Source organism: Austrofundulus limnaeus, unplaced genomic scaffold (assembly GCF_001266775.1).
Source record: "Austrofundulus limnaeus strain Quisiro unplaced genomic scaffold, Austrofundulus_limnaeus-1.0 Scaffold952, whole genome shotgun sequence".
NCBI lineage: Eukaryota > Metazoa > Chordata > Actinopteri > Cyprinodontiformes > Rivulidae > Austrofundulus > Austrofundulus limnaeus.
Genome location: NW_013953354.1, coordinates 56,937 through 75,522, shown reverse-complemented (window position 1 = coordinate 75,522; position 18,586 = coordinate 56,937). Strand labels below are relative to the sequence as shown.

The following is an 18,586-nucleotide window of genomic DNA, read 5'->3' as shown; positions in this document are numbered from 1 at the left end:
TCACTTGGGTTGTTACCGACATCTGGTGTAAATTTCATGTCATTAGCACCTCTAGTAATATATTTACTGAGAAAAATGGTGACGTGTTCAATACTTATTTTACCCGCTGTATTATATATGAGACAATATTTGATCTTAGCTCCAGAGCTAATAACTATAGCGTTAGCTCCAGAACTAATTTACGAAATATCACCTTGTGTTCTTTCAACCAATATATTGTGCAGAACATAGAAACTAATGGATTACATTACATTACATTACATTCCTAATGGACATGTCCCAGGCTACACAGGAAGTGCTACAACTAGCTGCTGCTGCTATGGCCCTTGGACATAATAACAGAAATCAATTGCATAAGAGGTGCAAACATGTTCAAACGAACAATAACTTTCTTTAGGAACCCCTCTGTGTTCTGTCTGAATTATAAGTTATGTTTAATATCTTTTAGAAAACAATCAGTCCTGAAATCAGGGCAGCAACCAGATGTTTTTTTTTTTTTTTTTTTGGCTGATGTTGATCATATTGGATTTACAGGCCTCTGTGGTGTCTTTAGGCAGAAAATCAGAAACTTTAAGACTGTTATGGAGCTTTAAAATTGTTGTCAACAGATGAGGAGACTAAAAATATGGTTTAGTACTTTTGTTTATTAGCATTTGCAATTTTATTGGTTCTAATAAATATTTGTTGCCCATCAAAGTTAGGTGCAATTTTCAAATGAGATGGATATTCTTGATTTAAGAAGCATTCATTATTCTTCAAAGGTAACATGTTTAGTCCATCATATTCTTTAGAATTTGAAATGAAGTTGGGAGAAAAAATAAGATCTTCACTGCACCTCATTTTTCTGACTTGTTGTTCTGTGTAACTTGTCATTTGACAGGTGTGAGTCGGCTGCTGCCACAAATAGATCACACACACACCACTCCTCCCCTCCTTGTGCACAGCCAGAAAAAGCTGGTCTGTTACATCCTGGTGTCTGATAACTCAGCTACCCCCTCCCTAAGTGAAAAAAAAATCTGACCTGGGTCACTCTGAGTGACATCACTGCTCTGTGCTGCAGGCCTGCTGTGCATCAGGGGAGCGTGTAGTCTCATTTATAACCAGAGAGAGGCGATATGACACTGAGAGCCCACTCTGGACCATGCTCCATCACGTGTTAAGGCTCTGTTTTGTCATTTCGGCTCTCTGGCGACAGGCTGCTTTGGTCATCATGACCACTGCGAATATTTATATCCACAGTGGCCTTTTGTCACCTTGAGAAGCTACGGCTCCTCTGAGCTCTGTCCACAGCAGAAACTATTTTCCATTTGACCTAAAAAAAAAAAAGAAACCTGCTTCACATCGATGTGCCTTAAAAGAGCAGATAAGCAGATAAAATTAGCAGGGCATTGAGTGGCTATTCGGTTGTGTGAAGGTGTATTCTTTGTCGTGTTCTTCACAGCTACCTCCCAGTGTTTACCAGAGCGTGTCGCCTCACATGGTTCTATTTTTAGCAGGAGAGAACTGTAAGGTTGTGTGTTTTTTATGCTGGGGTGGGGCTACTGTGTAAAGCTTCAGAGAAATATGAAAAACCAGTCGGGTTTAGCTAAATGTATCATAAACAGACATGTTTCATTTCCGATCATGCTAACTGTAAACAATAAACTGTATGATTCCTGTTAAGATGTTAATATCTAGGAGAGAACAAACCAAAATGTGTAGAGGTGCTGCTCTGAGGTGTTTTTTTAATTTAAAGTAGCACAGTTTGAGAAAAACACAAACAAGTAGTTGAGTTTTAAAGTGCAGCTTTGTTTTCCACTGAAAAGGGTATTATTCGGTCCTGGCAATTTCTCTGCCCACTCAGTCATTTTAAAAATTGCAAAGAAATTTGCAGGAACTGGTCAGGATTGCCCACATTTATAATTTAGTGTAATTCAGAGTCTCCACCTGAGCTTGGCATTGGAATGCGAGAGAAAACCATAGGAGGACACGGGTACAAACACGGAAAACTTGCAGTTATTAAATAAAAAAAACTAATTCTTAAAACTAATTAGGCATACTTAAATATTGGATGTTTGTGTTGGTATATTTATTTATTTGGCATTTTCACTGGTTTATTGAAAGTTAAAGGATAGGTGGTTAAAGATACAAATGACTATCAATAGTGTTAAATAGTAAAATATTACTAAATTAGTGCTATATATTTAGAAGTCTGTTTTCCTTATTACTGCATTTCAGCACATATTATTATGACTAATTTGTTTTCAAAAACTAATCTGGTAAATATTTATTCTTAAATATGTCTTTTAAAAGCCATAGTCAAATAACTGTTAGCATAGCTGAACACCAAACAGCATGTAGAAGACTTAGCTACTGTCAAAATATACAAAAAAAATTGTCTTAGCTTTAAAATTTTCAATGTACAAAAAAATGGGCAAAACTTCTCTGTTAATATTTGTTTGGTTTAAAATGTATCAAGTCTCACTAAATGCCAAACTACACCTATATGTTAGCGTAGCTTAGCAGAAAACCATACAAAAAAGTGTTATTTAGTATCACAATAAAAAAGAAACAACTAAAAATCTGCTAGTATCAGTACAAACTAACAAAACTGGCTTTCAAAAGATTGGTTAAAGCTGCTCGTTTAAGTTTTCACAGCAAGAAGTGGGAGAAACGGCTAATTAGTAAAATCAGTTTCACTAAAAACTATGTTAAAATGATAAAATTTAATGTACAAAACTGGTTTAAAGGAGACATATCATGGTTTTAATTCCTTCTTTTTCACATTTAATCATTCAGTTGAGGTCTATATGAAGTGGAAATGCAAAGCTTTGGTTTGAAGCACCCTTATTGTAACTCCGTAAGCCCCTCTGTCACCACTTTTTTGAGGTGTCTCAGATCAACTCGTTTTGAGGCTGTCTCTTTAAATCCAAACAAGGTGCTTCAGACCTCGACCCCCTCCAGCTTCCAGAGTGGTCCTGTCTAGTTTGATAGAGGGGTGTACGACTGTGCAGAAACGTTTTATTTACAAATGAATTAAGATGTCAACAAGGGAGAACTTGTCCATCCATCTTTACATGTAGGAGCCAGAGTCTGACCCAGAGCCAGAGGAGAAGGAAGTCCACCAAATTATTGTAGTTTGTAAAGCCAGACCTTATTTGGAAGTTCCGTTGCAAATACTGTGATGTAATAGTTCAGAAAGCATCAAATACAAATAGAGAGAACTGAATGAGTTAAAATGTATGACCCAAACAGAATATAAAGATATCTTTGCAGAACCTGGAGAGTCAAAATTGTAAGACTCCAAAGACACAACAAAATACATTCAATGGCTAAAAAAGTGGATTTTGCATAATATGTCCTCTTTAAGCTGCTTTAATTTGTTTTCTGCTCTGAATTCTGCATCAAATAATTTCAAACGCCATAAAGTCAGAAGTCAGTTAGCCTAGCTTAGCACAAAACAGCTTGTAGGAAAAATGAACTGTTAAAACTACTAAAAACAAAAATTAACTGATTTTTTTTGTTTATTTTTTATTTATTTATTTTTTTGGTTTTGTTTTTGCAACTGTACGTCCAGCGTACAGTATCTACAGCTGCATTTAGATCTGAAAAATTATTTCCAAATCTAGTTTGAAAGTGCCTGATCTGGATAAAGGTTTGAGATAAACTTTGTTTTTTCATGTTTTAAAAAAAGAAACCCTATTAGAGCGATGGAAATTAGCTTCACTTTCAGCACACATTCATGTATGGTATCAATCTTCTCACTCAACTCTAAACAAAAGAAATATGCTGCGGTTTATTACGTTTACTTCCTAATGTATAACTGCTGCCTTAGAAATCCTCCTACCAACATGTTTATTGTAGCTACTTGACACTTTCTGTGTTGCACTTGGATAATGTTGAAAGTCAAGCCCGTTGTCAAGGTTGTAGGAGAAAAAATAAATAAATTGAGTGTTAGCATTTCACATAAAACACATCTGAAAGGATGTCCTCTCATCTCGTCCAGTGCAGCCTTCTGGTTTCACAGCGTCGTACAAGCAGATTATTGTACGGAGTGGGATTACCTACTACTACTTTCTACAAAGACGTACAAACAGGGGGAAAGGGAAAATCCTCTCAGACTTCACTCGCCGCTGATAATCCTTGATCGTTCCCGTAGGATCCCACAGTCAACACATCTGGTCCAGCTTTGCTGCCAGGATGTGATGAGAAGAGGCAACATATCCTTTAATTACTCTTATTTCAACTCTATTTATACATCTGCTGCCAGATCTTTGTTATCCACAGACATTCTTTGTTCCTGAGAAGTTACAGGAGAAATGTGTTTCTTTTGCTCCCCTCCTTCTACACAAAGTCCTCTGTGTTCACAAACCCTCCCCGGGCCAGTACATCTCATTTAGTATGCTCCTTGTATCAAACTATGACATCAGCCTGTTCTAATTGTTTCCAGACTCGGTGAGCGCTGAGTTTTCATTTCATTTTTTTTTTCTTTTTTCCATTTCTTAACACAGACCCTCCATCGCACAACATCCAGGAAAAGAAGCCGATAAATTGAATCGACACATGATGTAATGTAGAGAAAAAGCACCGCTGCAAAAACCTTGCAACCAACTTTCCAGGAAGATATCACTTTCCCTCTTTTCCTCTGCTCTGTCTCATTTCATTGTTTTTTTTTTCTTCCCTGGTACTATTCAGGTTGCACATCTGTAGGAATCCAGCAGCTGCACACATCTGACCTGTTCATGCCTCTGTGGCCTTGCCCCGAGCGTAACATTTCGAGCTTTCTCTACATCCAGAATGACAATGAAGGCGGTGCTGAAGGAGAAGGATCTGAAATGCAGAAAAGACCATATGTCGGGCTGAATAAATGGTATTTTATGAGAGGAGAGTGGGCCTCTGCCTGGAATTCTCAATGACATCATGCTGGAGCAGAGCGCTGTGCGGCCAGGGCTCTGGAGATGGAGTGGGCCTTCACCAGACGGGGCGGCTAGACTGGATCGTAACACTAGAAGAGGAAGTGAGACAGGGTGGGCAGGCGCAGCGAAAGACTAGCATAGGCTTACAAAGTTACTAAGACTCAAGAGTTTACGAAACTCAACTAACTGCATCGTTTCAAACCAATTATTCCCCCAAGTCTCGTACAGAAACAGTCGCAAGGATTAAATATCACGTGTTGTAACTTCAAAATGAAACCCTAGTATCACCTCCCATTGCTTTTGAAAACAAATAACTTCCAGTTAGCTGCTCCCAGTGGTCCAAAACACGCTCTGGGACAAATACCTCGTATTATTCAGGCATTTCTAGATAAAAATACCTGCCTCTGTCTCTGCTTGGTGGGTGAAATGTATCAAAAACTATCAAATAATTTCAATCCCAGTCCTTATTTTTAAAATCTTCTTCTTCCCATGTTTGGTTGTCAGTGAGAGCTGAGCGCTTGTGTGCTATAGGTGCAGTGTGTAAGTTGAGTCTGCATCTCCCTGAGGTGTTAGCAGCTGTAGTCACCAGAGATCAGAGCCGAGGTCTCAAACTGAAATAGATCAGCTGGTCGGGGACCGTCTGTCTGTCTGTCTGCACGTAATCACTCAGCTTCAGTCGCTCTTTGTTGGTCATTTGTCAAAACGCTGTTCTGTCTCTAATCCTGCACCGTCCATTTAAAGCCTTTTAGATGAAAACAGTGGGGAGAGGGTGATCATTTCAGGGCTTGGGGCCTGTAATTAGAAGAATCTCCTGTAGACGCTGTATATATGTGTGTGTTCGGATGTAAACTAGCTCCATGTGGGAGTCATTCTCCGCCGTTTCCTGCGCCCGTTGTCATTACCGAGAAAATACTTCTGACTTGGGGGCAGTTTTACCCCAACCCCCCCTCTAGTCTCAGAGGGGTGATTAGTCTGTGGCTCGTAAAGTCCAGCAACAAGACGCTGTCAGTTGAAGCTCTGATGTACGTTTGGGTCTCAGTTGGAGGGGATGGTGAAATGTGGAGAGAGGCATGCAGGGGAGCATTATCCAGAAAACAATGGAAGGTAGAAGGGCTAGAGAAGAACATATTTTTCTTGAAATTTTATTTTGCGAAGCAGGTTCGTTAGTTTCTTTCTTCACATTTTAACAATTACCAAAAACTTCTAATAGAGATGCTGTTTTATTTGCTTTTATGTTTTTATAAGTCTCTTTTCTTCAGTGGAAATCTGTGAAACATTGTTTTCTTTGCATCTCTCTATGCTCATCCTCTATATGCTTTTTTCCAACCTCCCTCTTGCCATTTCCCACTTTTGATGTTAAAAAAAAACACGTTCACCTGCAGCAGCCACTGTTTTGTTTGCCCGGCTCTTTCCTGCACAATTCAGGAGGTATTTCATCCAAATCCTGCCCAGCTACAAGCCCCACCGTGCTTTCACACCCCTTTTTTCCCCCCTGCACCCCTCCCCTCCTTCTATACTGCTCAGGCCCTGGCAGAAACTCAGCCTCCACCCCCCCTTCATCTCTCTTTAAACTCCTACCAGCCCGGCGCACAGCAGAGGACAGGCAGGAAGAAAAGACAAAAAGAGAGAGCTGAGTTTGTCTGTCAGAGATTACAGCTCAGCTCTGACCGTACTCCTCAGGAAGCTGTGTTTAGAAGGACGGGGAATGGGGAACCTTGGCGACAGGCAGAGACGCTGCAGCAGATGGCCGTTCTGAGACGTGTCTGTCCTTTTAGGCAATATGAGGAGCGGCAAGGAGACCCTCTTATGTTTGGACTCCACTGTGTTGTGAGTGCCGGCCAGCATGTGGTGTTTGCAGTGTAATTCAGAGAAGACCCAGTCGCTCCTGGAGCTGGAGCTGGAGCTGAACGGCTGGTAAGACTGATGGGAGGCGGTGGAATGTTTTTTTATTTGCTTGTTTTTTTAAAGAGGCTTGAACCAGGATCCACCTGACTGTGAGTCTTGGTTGTGTTTGGTAAACAAGAGGAAGAACGTCTGTGGTGATGAGGAGGGAAAGGCTGAAACTTTCAGACCGCAAACTTCCAAAGAGTGCTTTGGACTCCGTCATGATGGGAAACAGATCCCGTCCTCGCTCTGAGTCACTGTGTGTTTAGTCTTATTGTACAGAATCCACCAGTGAGCCGGGCTGCAACGCATTCCTGAGGTCTGCTGTGGCCCCTCGTCGTGATGATGTGCCGTTTGATAGCAGGAGGGCTTTAGGAACAGGTGCTGAGCATTGCTTTGAGGATAACTTTATTTGTTCCCTGTTGATGGAATTGTTGGCCGTGTGTTTGAATCCTGACAGGAGGGAGGAGAGATCAGGCAGAGCGAGGCCTGGCAGTTATCAGGGGACCAGTATTGATTTCTGATTACTTTCTAAGAGTGCAGATGGCATCTACAAAGGACCAGCTCCAGTCTTTTATGTTGCAGTGAAGTATGTTTTAATTTGCTGCAGCTGTGCTTCACTAATAAGGCTTTTATTTCAAGTCACTCTGCAAATCCTGCAGCTCTGCAGTTTGATGAAGGCTGCTGAAAGTCGTGTTTGTAATTAGGATTTATGTCATGTAAAGGAATGCGCAGCTTTATTACAGTGTTTGTCTTTTCACAAATTTTATAATTGCCTTTTTATGGCAATTTTATGCCGAACGTATAATCATGAAATAGCACAAGACCATCTTTTGAAAGAGCAAAAAGCAGCCATATTGCAAGGAATGTTTGAGTAAGAAAGCAGTTTTAAACTATCCAAAATGTCCAAACATATTTAGTTTTATAATGAACTAGTTTTTGTTGCCCTTTTAGGACTTTTCTGCTACAAACAACCAGGCCTGATACTTTATATCAGGGCTGTTCAGCTACATTGCTCAGGGAGCTACAGTTACAGAATGCTAACAGCTCAGGGGCCGGATATCCGGCAATTATTGTCATCATGTTAAAATCTAGTTTTGTTTTACACAAACTCGCTGGCAGGAAGACTGAGTTGTGTAACCCTGTCATCTATAGCAGTGGTTCCCAAACTGGGGGGTCGGGACCCCTCTGTGGGTCATGAAACCTCAAGTGAATCAGATGATTTCCAGACATCAGTTTAAAAGCAAATAAATTGCTAATGTTTTTTTATCATAATTATTGCAAAAATAAGTATAAAATCATAAATAAATTAAAGTAGTATCATAGTTATTAGGTTTGCCTATTGTTATTATGCCTGTGTTTAAAAGGGTTTGTATAGGGTAAACCAGTAAAATCTGGAGTTACAAGTTTCTGCTGGGGTAAGTTTGTGGGCCAGAAGCTAAAAAGTTTGAAAACTTTTGATCATCTATTTAACAGGATCACCTCTCTGATGAAAATATTTGTCATTTCAGACTTTTTAAATGTTCCTTTCATAGATTTTTGTTTTCCTGATTTAGAGTCTAGTTGATTTTAAATAAATTAACTCATCAATGGGATGGACTTAACATACCCGTGAATTCGATGTGGCCCTCAGGCCACCAGTTGAATAGCCCTGCCTTATAGGGACACTGGTAATGGTCTGGGTCAGGCTGGAGAAATGAATGGAAGTCAGTGCAATGCCCAATACAAATATTTTTTTTCTATTTAGCTTATGTTCTATAAAAAGTAAGCTTTAGACCTATAATAATAATAAAACCTTTTTTTCTTTTTTTCTTTCTGGCATCATGTTTGGTAAATTATTAAAAGCCATTCTGTGCAAACAAACATGCTTGGAAGAAAAACAGCCATTAAAGAGGTTAAAAAGATTGAGGTCACACACACAAAAAATCTAGTATACTAGATAATACTGTACTAATACTAATTAGACAGCCTGTACTGTACTTAATACTGTACTGTATGTAAATAAAGCAATATGTAAAGTTGATGCAAATATTTGACAGTTTATCATCCTACAAGCAGAAGTCATTATTGCTTTTTGTGTATCTGCTAACACTTTTCACCTTATAATTCTAATTCACAATGAAACAAACAACTGTTCATTATTACTGGAGCATAAATGAATTGTTTTTGTTATTGTTTTGCACCTTATAAACAATAAAAAGCAAAGATATTTCGAGACACGGTCTGTCTGCAGCAGGTTTCAGTTGGTAAAACAATATAAAAAGACACTCTAGTTTTATAAAAGCTGTTTTTATCTGAGTGTATGAAACCAGTTATGATGATGCAGACATAGTCCAGATTATTAACTATTTGTGGTCATAAATAGTGGTCAAACAGGTCCGTATTGTTCTAAAAGTCATGATAGGAGCAAAGTTGCACTGATGAGCTTCAGTTCTCAGACTCCACTCCTTACACATGAGTTTTTAAAACCCTTCATATAAAAATAGCCAAAACTGAAGTCCAGGTTTCTTCCAAACAGTAGTCCACAAACCCATGAGTGACGTCAAGGTGGCTGGTCCACATTTTTTTCTCCTCTCTGCGGTCCCCCAACACTCAGTCCTCCACCTAGAGACGTTCAGCTGCTGGTTCCAGCTGCCAGAAGTCCGTTTGTGATTTATAGTTACTCCCCTCTCAAACTAAGTACACGACTGACAGTAGTTATCAACCCGGAGTTGTAACGAGACCCCTGTTGACTATTTTTTGTCTGCTGCACGCTCTCTGGAGCAGAGCTGTCAGCCGGTCAGACCCGCGCCGCTTTCCAGGATGCAGCTGTGTCGAACTGTAAACCAAAGTCTTTTTATAGCCGTTAGAAAATAAATTCACAGGTCTAGTTATTGGTGCTTAAACTTTCGGCTTACACCTGAATGTTTATTGGCAGGTTCATATTTTAATGCCAGACTTGGTTTGATTTGTTGCTGTGGGGGTCTCTTGAGCTTCAGCCTAGAAAGAGGTAATTATTTAAAAAATAGGGGATTTGACATCTGCGTGCTGTGAGAGATCTGCTGTGTTCATCTGTTCCTATGAGCTCTCTGAGTCACTTTGAAAAGAGAGAAAACATCTGCTGATGTGCTCGGAGCAAATGTCGGAGCGTGTGGGGCGAGCGGCGTGATACGGAGGTGCTGTTTGAGTTTTATTGGAGGGGTCACTTTACTGCCGGTGTTTACACATACATAAAAAGCAGCTCTTATGTGCTGTAAGGTGAATATGGGGGGGGGGGGGGGGGGCAATTATAAATTTACTGTAAACATTTTGCATCATAGTTGTAGCTCTGGTTTTCTTAAACCCCCTCTTTCTTCTTTAAAATCTATCATTACCTCATATTAACACCAATCAAGCTTTATTATGTTGGTACAGAAGGTCAGTTTTGACCAAAATAAATAAATAAATCATATTTAGGGCAATTTTCACTTTTTCCATCTTTGGTCCTAAAAAATAAAGTGCTTCCATTTGTTTCAGCTCTAAACACTTGTAAAAAAGGGATATGCAGAACGTGTGTTCTCTTTTCCAGCAGTTCTGGTCCGTAGATGTCTTTGTGTCTTTTGTTCCATCAGTTCCACGCTGCAGCCCAGCTCAGTCTGCACTTCATTAGCGCTCCTCTGTTCCCAGAACTGCCGTAGATGTGACTCCTCTTTTCCAGGATGTCGGAATGTTTCTCCCTCAGGTCCGACTGATGGAACGGGTTGAGGCCTGGGCAGGGGTCCTGTTTGCTCAGGATGTGTTAGTGGGGATGAGTGGGGGGTGGAGGGAGATGATGCCCCCCACTCCACCTACCCCTACAAATCCTTGAATCTGAAAATGACTGCCAGCCGTGGTGACGTGCTACATGGGGTCTACATGGGGAGCAGCTGGATGTGGAGCCAGACCGGAGAGGGGACGGTCACTGCTGAGGCTGAAGGATCAGATTTCAAGGGCTGTGTAGTCCTAATCAGGAGGTGGTCTCAGGAGTATATAACTGCATCCTCCCTCAAATCTAAGTAAAGTTTACTTAAAATAAGCATTCTTTACAAAACTGTTCATTTTAACAATAGCACTTGTTTGTTGGGAACATTGAAACGTTTTGTCCCTTGCCGATGTTGTCCTGCTTTGCTTGAGCTTTCCCTGTTTCCTCCCGTCCAGAATGCACTGCTGCCTAAAATATCATCTCTGACATTTTTGTTCTCCCCTCTTTTCTCCGTCAACCTTTTAGCCAAATATTTCAGTGACCTCAGAGAAGAAACTACAGCTGCTGTCTTCCTTTCACCAACCGGCCGTCTCACACACACAGTCTGGATACTTGGGTGAATGCGAGGCAAAAAATAAGCTCTAAAAATGAGCAAAGGTGAACAAAGGTTCTGGTCCACGGGTCCCGCTGGGGGAAAACCAATACCAGCTTTTTTACTTTAGCTCTGACTTGGTGCCTCCAATGTTTTTTAGGCTTGATTAGGAAAAACAACATACCCAGAGGTGGCCTGTTTTTACCAAACCAATATGTTGCTACTCTTAGTAATTCTTATTATACTTAGTTTGTTGTAGTATTAAATAAATTCAAACCAAATGTTTAGTAATTTAAAATATTGCCCTTCAACACTGAAGGGAAACAGACCACTGTTAGTATGAGTTAACCATTTACTAAAGATATTTGTACGTAAAAATGACCGATGGAAGATTTTGTGGTGATGCTGGATATAAAACTGAAGAAGTAATTTAACATTTAGCTCTAAGTGTTCATTAGGAATTCATGGAGTGAGAGTAAAACTGATCACATTAGTCTTTGGTGTTAGCTTGACTGAATGGAAAAGGTGAATTATTATGAATGCTGTATTGAAAACCTCGATTCAGGGTCTCATTTTAGTCACTAATTGAACTTCTTTTGAGGAAATTTCTCAAAGCAGAAATGACTCCCAGCTGTATTCTGGCTCCACGACAGCAGGCAAGGTGTGACTCTGAGCTCGACGGATAGCTGCTCCACAATTTGTGTGACAGATGGTTTAAGGAGATTTATCCCAGTGGTGTTTATACAATCAGGTAGGATTTTCAGAGAGTTGTGTTTGTTCTGGTGTTGTTCCAGCAGAATAAGCCTTCTGAGGGTCATCCCTATGTTCCCAAGTACAATGCCTGATCTGTAATTCAGTATTTATTTCATTCATTTTAAGACATTGAAGAGGGAGCCAAGCATTAAAACCCCAGGAGAACATATGTACCGTGGGACATAGGAAAATGGAGGAACATAGTTACCAAGGAACATAGAAAAATGGGAAAATTGGGTTCCAAATTTTAAGACATTTGAAGAGGAAGCCAGGAGAACATACCGAGGAACATAGTGAAATGGGTAACATAGGTACCAAGGAACATGGGGAACAGGGAACTTAGGTACAGGGGAACATAGGGATATGGGGAACATAGGTACAGAGGAACATAGGGATATGGGGAACATGGGTACAGAGGAACATAGGTACAGAGGAACATAGGGATATGGAGAACATAGATACAGAGGAACATAGGAATATGGGGAACATAGGAATATGGGGAACATAGGGATATGGGGAACATAGGTACAGAGGAACATAGGGATATGGGGAACATAGGTACAGAGGAACATAGGGATATGGGGAACATAGGTACAGAAGAACATAGGGAAATGGAGAACATAGGGAAATGGGGAACAGGTACAGAGGAACATAGGGAAATGGGGAACATGGGTACGGAGGAACATAGGGATAAGGGGAACATAGGTACAGAGGAACATAGGGATATGGGGAACATAAGGTACAGAGGAACATAGGAATATGGGGAACATAGGGATATGGGGAACATAGGTGCAGAAGAACATAGGGAAATGGGGAACATAGGGAAATGGGGAACAGGTACAGAGGAACATAGGAATATGGGGATAGGTACAGAGGAACATAGGGATATGGGGAACATAAGGTACAGAGGAACGTAGGAATATGGGGAGCATAGGGAAATGGGGAACATAGGTACAGAGGAACATAGGGATATGGGGAACATAGGTACGAAGGACCACGGGTAACAGGGAACATAGGTGTGAGCTTGTACTCTATGTACTGAACCACAGGTAAACAAGCCATGTATACACAGTATCCAAGTATACCTTCCACCCAGTGAAAGTTTGTGAATCGGTTCCTCTGATATTCTTGTTTGTCCTTGTGGTTTTGGCACATGTGACAGCTAAAACAGAGACATGTATTTGGTAGAAACAATCGGCTGCTCTTCCACAATGTAAAGCTGTGCTGGAAGCTGACTGAAAAAGTTATATTTTATGGTAAAATTTAATCCAAACAATAGAATTACGGCTGTCAGAGTTAACGATCATAAAACAAAGACTAAGTTGTCCTACAATTACAGCAGCATATTCTTGTGCGTTTTATTCCTGTTTTAGGTTTTTGTTAGTTTTTCCCTCTCCTTTTGTTTAGCTTGAAACCATAAAGTGCTCCCAAGAATGTTGTGGTGTTCTGCTCTGCAAGCATATCCATGATGTTGGTGTCAAGACATGCTTATTTAAAATCAGTTGGCCGGTGACTTGGGTTAAATTTTTTTGTTTTGTTTTGTTTTTTGTCACTAATCTATAGCAGAGTTCAAGATATAAATAGTGGAAAAAGAAAGTATGAAGATAAATTTCTTAAAGAAATGTACGGTTTTGCCAGCTGCCTTGCATGTCAAAGTTTTAAGCAAAGATATTTGGCAATCTCAACATTTGTGTTGGAGATAATTCTCAGCTACTACCACACAAAAATTTTGCTCCATACAGACAAACCTGACTGAGTTATACCCATTTTTGTGTTTGCCAAGATCAGTTAGCTGTGGTGGCCATATCAAGTTGGAGTGAGTCTCAAAAATTATCAACTGTAGCCATACATCCAATAATTACTTCCTGAGCGTTTCATTAAAATCCATGCAGTGGTTCATGAAATATTTCGCTAACAGACAGGCATTTACAAAATAGCTGACTTTTCTTGGCAACAGGATAAATTTTATAGCTTTATACAACAGTTTTATAAGTTAATAAAAATGTCAGTAAATGTCACATGGTCACTTTTATAATTAGGCCTTGTTTTTATTTTACACACATTCAATGCTGCGTGGTTCTTCAAATCAATAAATTCTCTCTTAGTGAACAGCTGTGTTTTTCTAAGTAAAACTGATGAATTTATACTTGTAGAGTTTTCACCTCATTCATCAGCTGTTTGAACTCAGTTTCCCCTTTAGTGACTCTGGGTCTGTTGCTTTAGTCTGGCAGTTTGTTTCTGGATGTTCCTTTCTGTGCTGTCTAATGAAGGAAGTAGATTGTGTACACTGCATGGGTGTGTCGTGTCACAGTTCAAGCACATTAGTGAGCTGCGTGTGCACCGTGCCGTAGAGGAGGAACATTAGGTGGATGTTTTTGACTGAGCCGATCGGCACCTTGCTCTGCTCCATCTCGGCTTTTCTTCTTTTTATTTATTTTTTTCTTTTTAAGGGATCAATGAAGTTGTATTTATTCTGCTATTCTGCTCTAAACTGGACTTTGTATACTGAACTGGAACAGCGTGTCGTTGCTCCCTCAAACATGATGTAATTCCCCAGTGGTCTCTGATTGGCCTTTTAACTTGGCATAAACTTTGGTTTCCTGGAGGAGGCAGCGTACTCTGGACTCCACTTGACTGAAAGAATGGTGGACAAGATATGGAGGAAGAGTTGGCACTTTATAGAAAATAGACGGTCTGCTCGCAATAAGCAGTCCCCCAGTAGGTCTGCAGAACAGGAGCATGTGTGAGTACCTCCTGTTTTCACCTGTGGATGAATTATTATTATTCTGAGACAGCGGGCGTTTGATTTGTCAGAGTATTTACGTGGCATTTTATGTTTGTCATGTGTCAGTTTGTTTTAATAGAAAATGACTCCTAGTCCATTTTGTTTGGCCTTAAATTGCAACATCTAAATCATTTACACACAGTGTTCTACTTATTACTGTAATGTTATACCTGTTTGTAAAAGATAAAGATCCTGAAGATACATCTTGCTGTGAAGAAAACAGAACTGAATAGTCTGTCAAACTGGCTAAAATAATCATTTTGTCTTCTGCTTTTGTCGCAGTGTGGAAGGCGATGGTCGGCCCGGTGAGAGCGGTCCTTCTTTGGATGGCAGAACCAGCTACGGCCAGGGTCCGGTGACTCACGGCTCGGCCATCAGTCCCGACCGATTCGACAGCCAGCTTTATAGCCACGGGGTCCAACCCGGCCCACAGAGACCCCGCCGGCCCAAGCTTCAGCACTCGCAATCCATCCTTCGTAAGCAGGCAGAGGAGGAGGCCATCAAGCGGTCCCGCTCACTCTCAGAGAGTTATGAGCTCTCTGCTGACCTTCAAGATAAACAGGTTTGGTCAAATCTCTTTGTGTAATGAAACTGTAGTTTTTCTGCAAAGTTAAATTACTTCAAAAATCATCTGTATCTGTGTAGGGTGTAACAATACATCAATATATTGATTTAATGATTAAGAATTAAATTATTTGAAGGTGAAACAAAGCAGTTGATCCATATCATCATCATAAGCCCGATGTGGATTATGTCATTTGCCATCTAACTCAGTTATTGTGTTAGATGGCAAATGACATGGCATCATATCAATCGCAGACTTGTGATTTGAATTGAGTCAAAATCATATAATGACAGACTTTGATAGAGAAACATTATATCATCATCCAAACAGATACAAAATTGTATTCAGATAATGTTGGTGATTTACACCCCCAGTAGTCAAAGAGGCAACATGATGATAACTACAGCTAAGAAAACCACTTAATGGAAGCCACAGCTCATATATGCCGTCTTTTTGCCAGGTGGAGATGCTGGAACGTAAATATGGAGGAAGATTCATAACTCGGCATGCAGCTCGCACCATCCAAACAGCCTTCCGACAGTATCAGATGAACAAGAACTTTGAACGTCTCAGGAGCTCCATGTCGGAGAACCGCATGTCCAGACGCATTGTTCTCTCCAACATGAGGATGCAACTGTCATTCGAGGGCCCTGAGAAAGTGCACAGCTCGTATTTCGAAGGGAGGCAGGTGTCCATGACGGAGGACGGCACCCCGCTGTCCATGGTTCAGTCTGAATGTGGGGACGTGGAAGTCCACAAGCAGGCCAGCAGGACTTCTCACGCAGGGCCGCAGGGAGACCTGACGGACACCATCACGGAGCTGGAGGACGCCTTCTCCAGGCAGGTCAAGTCTCTGGCGGAGTCCATTGATGACGCCTTGAATTGTCGCAGCCTTCAGGGGGACGAGGGTCCTGATCCCGAGGCCATGGCCTGCTCAAAGGTGGAAGGGGAGGTGCCTTATCAGGTGAAGTCTCACCGCAGGGCAGCCGGACGGATGCGTGATGAAACCATGGCGTCTTATGGCGATGTTACACTGTTCATCGATGAGGAGGACATGTCCCCTTCCACTGCTCTGTCCAGGTCAGGAGACCAGCCATCCAGTACAGAATCAGACATACGGCTGCAGTCGGTAAACTCCTCCCAAGAATACTGGCCTATTGAGTCTAAAGACGAGGGCCGTGACACGGACACGAGCTGCCGCAGCACTCCGTCTTTAGAGTGCCAAGAGCAACGTCTTAGAATGGATCACCTCCCTCTGCTGACCATAGAACCTCCCAGCGACAGCTCTGCAGAACTCAGCGACCGGTCCGAGCGCAGCTCTGTCAAACGGCCACCCGCGTACGAGCCCCACGGCCACATCTTGACGTCATCCCAGGCCAGCCCCAAACACATTTCCCACGGACCGCCGCCACGAGCTCCTCCCCGCGACGACGACGCGCCCCTGCGCCATCGCCACCGGCAGCTGGAGAGCCACCTGGCCATCAACGGCTCAGCCAACCGACAGAGCAAGTCTGAGTCGGACTTCTCGGACGGGGATAACGACAGCCTCAACAGCACGTCGAACTCCAACGACACCATAAACTGCAGCTCGGAGTCCTCGTCCAGAGACAGCCTGCGAGAGCAGACGCTGAGTAAGCAAACGTACCACAAAGAGACTCGCAACAGCTGGGACTCCCCCATCTTCAGCAACGACGTTATCCGCAAGAGACATTACCGCATCGGCCTCAATCTTTTCAACAAGTAGGTACCCAGCTGAACAGGTTTCTGTTTACAGTAATGTGATGGAGAAGATTTTTTTAAGATTGTCCCCTAACTGACTCAGTTATGTCGGCATCAAATATAAAGATTCTCTCAAAGCTAAAAGAGGAAATTAGGACCGTAAATCTCTTGCTGTGCATCATGTAACCACTATTTGTGTTCCTTTCTCTCAGACTAATCTCAGTGGCACCACCTCTTTTTTTTATTTTCATTTTCTTTCTAAAGAAATCTTGCCTCAACATAAATTCAAATAAACTCTGTTAAATGACATTGATTTATTACTGATTACAGTTGAAGAAACGGTTTTGTTTTAAGGCTTTACGAAAGTTTAGCTCCGAGCTGACTGATGAGCGAGACTAATGCATCATTCTGCTCAGCTAAATGACCGAGTCGTCCAACAATCTGCCTCGAGTAGTCATCAGTTACAGATTGAGTTTGGCGTCAGGAACTGAGCGTGTTGTTTCTGGTGTGTGTTGAATTTTACAGGAAGCCAGAGAAGGGCATCCAGTATCTGACCGAGAGGGGCTTCATCCCCGACACGCCTGTTGGTGTGGCCCACTTTCTGCTTCAGAGAAAAGGACTCAGCAGGCAGATGATCGGAGAGTTTCTCGGCAATCGGCAGAAACAGTTCAACAGAGACGTCCTGGAGTAAGTGGGATTTGGTTCAGATGTGTGCAAGCACAAACAAAACCAGAAACCTAAACATTTTATACTCATTGCTTGTGGATCAAACTGTCCAAGTTAAAGTAATAAAATAAAAGTGATAAAAATGCTGTATTTGAGTCTAATTTACTTTTTGTCCATCTCCTCTCCTTGCGCTCCAGTTGTGTGGTAGATGAAATGGAGTTCCAGAGCATGGAGCTGGATGAAGCCCTCAGGAAGTTTCAGAACCACATCCGGGTCCAGGGTGAAGCCCAGAAAGTGGAGCGGCTCATTGAAGCCTTCAGGTCAGGCTACAAGCTGATACTAAACATGTCAGGGTCCAGTAGTGGATCAGACTGACCCACGAGGCCTCAGGGTCAGGACTGAGGCCTTCAGCAGCATGATAAATACCGTCTGTGTTTTCTTTCCCTCAGTAGATTGAAGCTAACTATAAGAGTTGATCCAATTAGAATTTCTAAAAAGAAAAATGTTCAGGTTCATGTGCCTGAAACAATAGAAATGTTCCTCTCTGCTGTGCTGTTTAGATCCTTTGTGGTACACAAAGAGAACCTGTTGCAGCAATACTTCTGCTTTCCTCTGTCAGTGTTAAAACATTTCCTCACACAGAGGAAGACTTGTGTGTGTGTGTGTGTGTGTGTGTGTGTGTGTGTGACTGTGTGGGCACGTTTTTGCTACATCGTAGGAACAAAAAAAAAACAAACAAAAAAACGCAGCCTCATAGGGACTAAATATGGAGACCAAAGCCCGGTTAGGCTATAAAATTACCAGAAAATGAATGGAAGTCAATGGTCCCCACAGGGATATAAAAACAAACCTGTGTGTGTGTCTGTGTGACCTTGTTTTTCCTACATCGTGGGGACAATATTCCCCAAAAAGCAGCCTTGTGTAGACCAAACGTGCATCGTGGGGAACAATGCCACTTCCCCACGGGTCCAAATGCAAATTACAGGTGTGTGTGTGTGTGTGTGTGTGTGTGTGTGTGTGTGTGTGT

General features: G+C 41.7%; 1 protein-coding gene across 1 annotated transcript in view; it reads left to right on the top strand.

Annotated features, from left to right (window-relative positions):
- The window catches only part of iqsec1b (IQ motif and Sec7 domain ArfGEF 1b), a gene marked incomplete in the record, with an annotated part of 38,018 nt that overhangs the window by 3,960 nt on the left and 15,472 nt on the right, over positions 1–18,586 (top strand). The window contains 4 exon segments of the mRNA XM_014029801.1: positions 14,892–15,171; positions 15,635–16,914; positions 17,419–17,580; positions 17,757–17,879. Of these exon segments, the coding sequence (XP_013885255.1) occupies positions 14,892–15,171; positions 15,635–16,914; positions 17,419–17,580; positions 17,757–17,879 (1,845 nt within the window).